At 35.8% G+C, this 8,413-nt stretch overlaps 1 protein-coding gene across 1 annotated transcript; it reads left to right on the top strand.

The window, feature by feature from the left end:
* The first annotated feature begins 5,777 nt into the window (after nt 1-5,777).
* On the top strand, nt 5,778-7,946 carry LOC143586066 (uncharacterized). Its single transcript, XM_077067696.1, has 2 exons — nt 5,778-5,832; nt 7,344-7,946. The coding sequence occupies exons 1-2, from the start codon at nt 5,778-5,780 to the stop codon at nt 7,859-7,861; spliced, it is 573 nt and encodes a 190-aa protein (XP_076923811.1). The 3' UTR covers nt 7,862-7,946.
* Nucleotides 7,947-8,413: the final 467 nt, after the last annotated feature.

The raw sequence follows: 8,413 nt of genomic DNA, 5'->3' as shown, positions 1-8,413 counted from the left end.
ACAGCTGCTGACGAGGCTATTAATTATATAAAAAAAATCTTAAAACCACCATCACCATACATCATCATCATCCTCTGTTTTTTTTTTATATCATACTCACCATCACCAATCCACCATCACCTGCCTTCTTTCCTCTGCTCATTCTCCCGACGACGATTACTTCCGATCCTCAATCTCTAACTCTCCAGTAGCATCACTAGCTTCTAACGCCCATGGTAACAGTGACGGTGATGGTGCTCGGAGTAACCACGATGGAGGGTGGAGGTGGGGTAAAGTAGCTGATGATGATGATGATGGCAGGAGATGGTGAGGCGGTGGCCGGAGAGATGGTGAGGTTGTGGCCGGTGCAGAAGCAAAGATAACACGTTGTTGTTCTTGAGCATCACCCTCATCTTTAAACCCTAGAAAATCAGCCTCAAACTCATCATCAAGATCCAAAAGCCTCAATTCGGATAGAATTCTTCAAAAAATCAGGTTTCCCGAGAAGGTCAGTGGCGGTCAAACGGCGAGTCTTGCTTGCCGTAGGACCTATGAGATCACAGATGATCGCACCACCACGCATAGCTTAAAGTTGTTAATTTCTGTAATTGATTGATTGATTGATTGTTGATGTTGTGTTCTAGGGTTAGGGTTTTGTACTTTGGGGAAAGATTTTGGTTTAGGAGTGTGTACAGGTCTACAGAAAAGGGTGTGAGATGATGTTATTATTATTATTATTTTTTTAAATTAATGACAACTCATTGTCTAAGTCAGCGGGTTGATGACAACTCATCATCCCAGTCAGCGGTTTAATGACAACTCATCGTCCCCGTCAGTTGGTTAAGAGACATGTCAGCGGCCACGTCACAAAAACTAACGGAAGGTTAACTTCCCGTTAATTTTCACTTAAACGCGTAGTTGGGATTATATTTTGCCATTTCGATAGTTGGTCCTTATATTTGCTAATAGGCCATAGTTGGGATTATATGAGGCCAATATTCCTTTATATTATAGTAATAATGTTCTTTTTATATTAATTTGATATATAACTTATGGTTTTTATGTACAAATGTTCTTTTTATATTAATTTGATATATAACTTTTACAAAGGTTTTAAATGGCTCTAAGATGTAAGAAAAGCTATTCAGAGTAGAAAATACACCGCATTAGGCATTTAGGCGGCGCATTTCTACCGAGACAACAAATATTGAGCTTAGGCTGCCTAACACTGTTAGAGATCGCGAACGTATAGAGTCACATTTTGCTATTGAGTTACCCATGGTACCCATGATTTATTGGTTGTTCATTAAAAAAAAAGTTTTTTTCTTTGGGTTATCCTTCTACAAGGATTAACATAAATTATATAAAAATTAATTGTATGAGAACCAACGTAATATACATGTTATTTTACAAATTAAATTTTCAGCATACATTTTTTTTTTACTTTTTATAATATAAATTTAATCAAAATTAAGATAAATTTCACCGTACATAGTCATAAAACTATTTATAAAAAAAAACTAAAAAAAATATTTGTACGCTAAAAACTAAAACTATTTATAAAAAAAACTAAAAAAAATATTTGTACGCTAAAAACATTTGCATTGAGAACTGTTTTAAAAAATGTTACAGCCATAGCATGGAATATTAAAAAACATTAAATATGTTTTGATAGAATATCACATGAAAAACACGTTTGCATTATTATTTTTTAAATAAATTATTTAAGTTAAAATCCCTATTTTAATAAATACTTTTCAAATGGCCTATATTGATAAATAGTTTTTCTTCTCATCCATTTTGGTAAAAAAAAAATCGTTTATTTTAATATTTTAGGCCCATATGATTACAAAAAAATATACAAAACTTTTCTTTTTTGTCTTTGTTACAAAAATAAAAACGTAATATGATTATTTTTTAAATACGTTTTATGAAAATTTAAAATACTAGCTAGGGAAAATTATTTTATTAAAAAAAGGTTTTGCATTTATTTAAGGAAAAGCAGTTTTGTTATTTGGAAAAAAGATGCAAAAATCTTCGTTCTGTTATTCTAAAATAAGCCATGCATCAATGGTGTCTTGAGGTCGGTTTCCATGTGCGTTTGTAACGTAGATCAATAATCTAAACTCCTCAAAAAATTTAAGGAAATATAATGACAATAATTATGTTGATCAAGTAACATATAACACCTTAGGTATTACTTAAAATATAGGCATTTTGTACATCTCGTGATCGATCAAGTTTTCATCGTACTCCTTCACCGGTCTCATCCCGAACTCATCCACCGCGTCTGATCCGTAACCACCAGTTCCAGCCACCATTGGCACCATTCGCATCATCATGTTCTCGTGGCCGTCCCGAAGCCCGGTTAATAACTTCTTCGAAGAGTATCTAAGCCTCAATCTTTTTTTCAGTTTTATTCGGATCCGCCAGGATCGCTTTGGCATGTTTAGTCCAAAGCCGTTGCCACCGAGGCGCTCGTAACGACGTCGCTGCCAGTAACCTTTAACTCATCGGTACACTCGAGTTGTGACACGTTCCATTTTAGAGAATTAATTATTTGAGTGCGAATTGAAGGGTGAAAATATGGATATATAAATAGGTGTGTGCGTATGGGAACATGTGGATTTTGTAAAAAGTTTTTGTGGATTTTCAGATGATCCTGACCGTTGGATAAATCGTGTGTTTGCCCCTCAAGAACGATGTTAGGCTGAGGGGTGTGGGGTGTTTAATGGGGGCTCCAACCAATAATATTATGACGTGTGGCAGAGAGAGAAACTGGATAAGGGGGGTGTTGGAGCCCCCGTTGGAGCCCCTGGCCCTAGTGTGGAGGGGCTCCAGCAGGGGCTCCAGCGATTTTTTTTTATTTTTTTATAAATATATTCAAACAACGTATTATTAAAAAAACTCATAAATTATTAAAAAAAACACACATTAATAAAAAAAAACACATTAATATCTAAAAATAAAATAAAAATTAAAGTACTAAAAAACATTATTCTTATTCTTCGGCTTGGTCTTCTTCGATCAACCTCTTTCGGATACGTTCCTTTTGCTTTTCCATTAGCATTTGATCGACTGGATTTAGGTTACTGAAGTCTCTGGTAAGAAAGTTCAAATCTCTCATTCGACTTTTTTCCTTTTTGTCATTAGAGACCACCTCCATGGTTTTGTTGAATTTATTGAGGGATTCAACAAGATTGACGATGTTTACGGCTTCCCCCTCAGCCGGTTTTTTCCCCTTGGCGTCCCTTCCCAATGGCCGCCTCCTCGGCGGTGAAGACGTTTCCTCCTCCGCAATGTTTAGGTCGAATCCAACGCGGCAATCCGACACGGTTGAAGTGCTATACGCTCCAGACGAACTAGTTTTAGTCCGTTTCGCCCTTACTTCCGCATCAAAGTCCGGCGCCACCAGCTCAACCCACTTGGAACACCTTTTCAACCTCTCCCACAACAATAAATCGTCTCACGTCTTCACCATCCCATACCTCCGCAAACACTCCTGCTTCCACTCTTCGACCGTGAAATTGTAAATCGCCAAATCATCACTGCCACTTGGTCTCATACGACCGCTGTTCCTGTTGAAAAGATTAGTAAACAAGCCGACAAATTTTCTGATTTCGGACCACCGACCCGAAATCATATCGGCGTTCCGCTCTGTACTCCCAACGAGCATGTAGAACGTCTCCCTAACATTTGTCCAAAAAATCTTGCTCTTTTGGTAGTCGGCTGCAAAATGAATAAATAAATTAGATTTCCATTTAACCTTTTTATTTAACTTTTTTATTAAAAATCATTTTTAAAAACGTTAAAACAATTACCGCAACGCCGATCCTCAGAAATGACTATCCAAGCCCGACACAAGGCTTCCTTCTCATCCGATGACCACGGAGTGGCTTTCTGTTTCGTCCTCGGAGTCGAAGCCTGTCCCGACCCGTCCGTTGCAACTTGTTTTTTCCGGTGGACGCGTCTTTTTGGTCCCGTAGCTTCACCGTGTGATTCTTGTGTCTCCGGAACAACAAAGTTAGGAGACGGTTGTGTGTTGGATGGTTGAAAGCCGGATGATTCTTGCGGCTCCGAATAAAACATCGGTTGGTGCGGTGACGACCATAAATCATCATCAAGATAATCTGAATCAAGGTTTATGTACCAATTTCCAGCCATTTTTTTAAAAAAAAGTTGAGAAGATGAATTGATTTTGGGTGAAGGTTTGAAGTTTTGGTATAAAAATGGGTGAAATGGGGTATAATTATATAGGAAAAATAATTTTTTTTTTGGGTTTGTTCGGCTCCCAACGGTCAAAAAACCCTAAAATCCCGTGCAGCCCTCTCTCTTCTCCCGCTAACCGGCTCACGCCTGCATTGTTTTTCGCGTTAGCGCCCCCGCTAGCGCCTGGTGGTGTGGTGTTAGCGCCTGGGGGCGCGAGCGGAGGGGCTTTAGCGCCCCCGTTGAAGCCCCACAGCCCTCAGTCTTAATGGGTCTTTGGAAATTAACATATTTTATTTGTTTGCTGTTTTAGATATGTTATGATTAAATAAATAGTCAGGATTAAAATGAAAATTTAATTTTATTTCGCTACTAAACTTACTCTAAACGCAAATATAATATTTCTAGTCAAAACAATTTTATGATTCAGAAATCGTTTTTAAAGGAAAAGTTGTAATCACTAATTTTTTTCATTGTTATGTATATTTTTATAGATATGTTTTGTCATTAATTAAATATAGTTATATAAAAAATTAACTTTAAGCATAATAACTATGACTTTCTTGTGAAATAAGCTATATTAAATACACTAGTTGTTTGTAGCTACTTATTTATAATCTTACTGTACTATTAAAATCAACATTTCTTTTTCACATGCCATTTAACTAGGTTATCCACAAAGGATGTCAAGTGTACAATTTCTATAAATAAATTATCCACCTAATAAACAATTTAATTTTAAATATTAACTCCTAAGTTGGAGAATGTTTCAAAATAAATGGTTATAATCACCATTTATTGAGTAACAAAGGCAATTAATTGTATTCATTGTTATTTTCTAAAATTTTGAGACTTTGTTATTTTATTTCTTTTGGATTTTGAAAAATTATTTATGAATGTTTGACTGGATGTATGGATGTCTGGATTGAAATTGTGGTTTAAGTCACAAAGTTTTGATTTTTTTTTGTTGCTTTCTCAAACGGTTTAATCAAAATTATAATTGTTATATCTCATTGTTATATTCATATTTGTAGTTTTCTTTATGTTGTGTACTTATATGTTTATAATTTCAATAAAAATAATTTTTATAGCACACAACTTATGTTACAACATCTACATGTTTACGATTCATAGCTTACAATATATGATTTCAGTACATGATGAAGTTTTAATTAATATGTCTTTTTTATTTCACGGTATAAGTTAGAAATATGTTTTAAATTGTTATTTATCTTTGTTTTTCTTTGTATGTTGGATTTTTTTTAATTAAAACAACAATGTGATACCTTATATTAATAATGTTAGATTATCTGTCGTTTACAATTCATTAAAACGTATAACACATACATATATATATATATATATATATCTGTGTGTGTGTGTGTGTGTGTGTGAAGTTTTAAATATTTCCACCCGTGTGTAACACGGGATCTAACCTAGTTATTAATTAAAAAAGATAACAGATTTTTAATGCACATTCATGAACTCGATCCCCAAAGAAGGATTAAACGTACTAAAGTCCAAATCAGATTTAGTGCGAATCAAATTTTGTTGCAAGATTGAAATTACATTACGAAGGATATGGAATGTCAATGGGTTGGTACATCGACAAAAGAAAGACTTTAAAATACCAAGAGGTTGAAAGCCGTAAGGGTGGCAAAACAAACCCAAATGGGTTGTTTTGGGTCAATTTGGATAACTTTTAAAATTGAGATGGGTCATGATGGATCAAAAGAATTTTGCAAGAAGGTTAAGATGGGTTGGGAAAATGCTAGTGACTTTTGGTTATAGGTTAGAATGAGTTTGTTTAGGGGTTAGAATGGACTAAAACAAGCTTTATCCAATTTTATTTCAAACAAAACCTACGGAACCAAATCATTGAAACCGAACATACACCGAAACCGACCGAAATCATAAAAAGCAAAACTGTAGTGAAAAAAACTGAAAAAACCGAACTTGAACCGAGACAAAACCAAGGTTTTTTTTTTTTTTTTAACGAACGAGGATGACGGGGGAAACATTTTAGTTATTTTACTTTTTGCATTTTCGATTTGTATTTTGAGTTATTATTTTTTTATTAATTTTTTTGAATATTTTTTAGAGGGGTTTTTGAAACCCTTTGTATTTTAACCTTTACTTAGTTTTAGATGAGTTAACTTTACCCATCTTAACCCATACCTATCCTAAACTGAATAAAACCGAGAAATCAAAACCGAACAAAAACCGAAAACATTGAACCCGAATAGATACCGAAACAAAAAAAAAAAGCAAAACTGAACCGAAAAAGACAGACCCTGAACTAAGCCAAAACCGAGTTTTTTTTTTGTTTTTTTTTTTATTAACGAGGACAACGGGGGAAACATTTTAGTTATTTTAGTTTTTGTATTTTTGATTTATATTTTGAGTTATTAATTTTTTATTAAGTTTTTTGAATATTTTTTTGAGGGGTTTTTGAAACCCTTTACATTTAACGTTTACTTGGTCAAGATGGATTAACTTTATCCATCTTGACCCATACCCATCCTAACCCTCTTTTTTAAAAACCCATCCTGACTCATACACGTCCTGACCCAAACCCATCCTAACCCATCACTCAAATCCAACCCAACCCACTCATATTGCCACCTCTAGGTAATATATACATTTTTTTACCATTAACATATTCTTTAAAATACCTTACGTTGCTGCAAATTGAAAATGAATTCTTTGATACGACCCTCTGAACAATAATGCATAATTACTACAAGTTGCTATCTTTCGACTTTAGATACATGTTTATTCATCCTAGCATGGTGATTACAAGCGATGTTTGAGTATTTAATTTCTTGTTTCCCAAATGGGTTGGGTTTTTTGCCTAATTGCATAAAAGGTTACTATTTTAACCAACTTGTTTTCGACCGGAAGAAATTTTTAAGTTTTCAAACTTTAAATATGATGCAATGCCAAAGGTGGGTTGTGTGCAAAATTAATGAAAATGGTCATAAGTTGTAAACATTTGATCTAAGTGTTAAAAAGTAACCAACTTTATATAGGAAAAAATGATTAAGATGATCTGCTTAATCTGGCAAAATTGATGTTTTTCCTTGTTACTAAAATAGCATTTGGGCCAAATTTTCTTTCATTTTTATGCAGTTAATTCTTATTAAAAGATTTGTAAGTTTATGGTTTTGGTTTCAGGGATGAACTACCATTGCAGTATTCACCAATGTCAGAAGATTTAGACGAATGCAGATACTACGAGTCCAACGCATGCTCACCATCACCGTCCCAAACCGATAGCCAACCGACTAGCCCGGTGTCACCATACCGGTTCCAAAGACTTGCTGCAGCTACATTCTCACCTGGACCGGTCTACCCTGGTGCACCATCTGTGGCACCTTCACAGGCACGCCAACGTGGGTCTGAACCAGAGGGGCGGTTCCCATCATCCCCTAGTGACATATGCCACTCTGCTGACTTGAGGAGGGCTGCATTGATGCGGTCTGTGCAGATGAGGACTCAGCCCGTTTGCTCATCTCAGCTCGATGCAGGGTTCAGCCCAATGCAAGAGGTGGTGCAACCATGCCCTTATATTAAGTCTATGGTTCAAGAGGTTGATAGTGAGTGTCCCATTCATGAAAAATCTTGTAGTGTGTCGAGTATGAATATGAAAGGCGATGATGAGGCCACTGATTAAATATTTAGCTCGTTAGTTGTTTAATCCTCGCATTTTGTTCTCTTAATATGTCTAGTATTCTAACAGATGTCAATATGTCTGGTAAATCCCGAGGCCCATGTAGTCCCGCAAAGCTTGCAGCACATAAAGCCCAAGGCTTGTAAACTCTCGTAAAACTTGAGTTGTGAACAGTCCGAGGCACTTTGAGTCACGAAAGCCGTAAGCTCTGTAAAGCCAAAGGCACATCAATTAGGTGCAAGTCCCGTAAAGCCCGAGACTATAAGTCTTGGGCCCGTAAACCTCAAGACCCTTAGTCCCATAAAACCTGAGGCCCTAAAATGTCTCATAAAGCTTGAGGCCCGTACAGCCCGAGGCTCTAAAGCCAGTAAAATCACTTAATGCTCGAGGCCCATTAAGCCCGATGCCCGGTGTAAAGCCCAAGGCTCTAAAGTTCCTTAAATCCCGAGATGGACTAGCGCATGTGACTAATAAAGCTGAACATAATTTCATGACATTTATATTATCAAGATTTAGTTATAGCAGTATCAAGATTTTATATAAAAGTATAAAACT

Source organism: Bidens hawaiensis, unplaced genomic scaffold (assembly GCF_021521415.1).
Source record: "Bidens hawaiensis isolate Kalapana, Puna unplaced genomic scaffold, B.hawaiensis_p1.1 tig00034286_1, whole genome shotgun sequence".
Classification (NCBI taxonomy): Eukaryota; Viridiplantae; Streptophyta; class Magnoliopsida; order Asterales; family Asteraceae; genus Bidens; species Bidens hawaiensis.
The sequence above is the reverse complement of the archived record's forward strand: the minus strand, read 5'-3'. Positions and strand labels throughout refer to the sequence as shown.

Bases quoted from the DNA above. Each gene is read 5' to 3' on its own strand.
- LOC143586066 (XM_077067696.1), top strand. From the start codon at position 5,778: ATGGGTTGGTACATCGACAAAAGAAAGACTTTAAAATACCAAGAGGTT. The intron at 5,833-7,343 runs GTAAGGGTGGCA...AAGATTTGTAAG, and splicing joins ATACCAAGAGGTTGAAAGCC to TTTATGGTTTTGGTTTCAGG.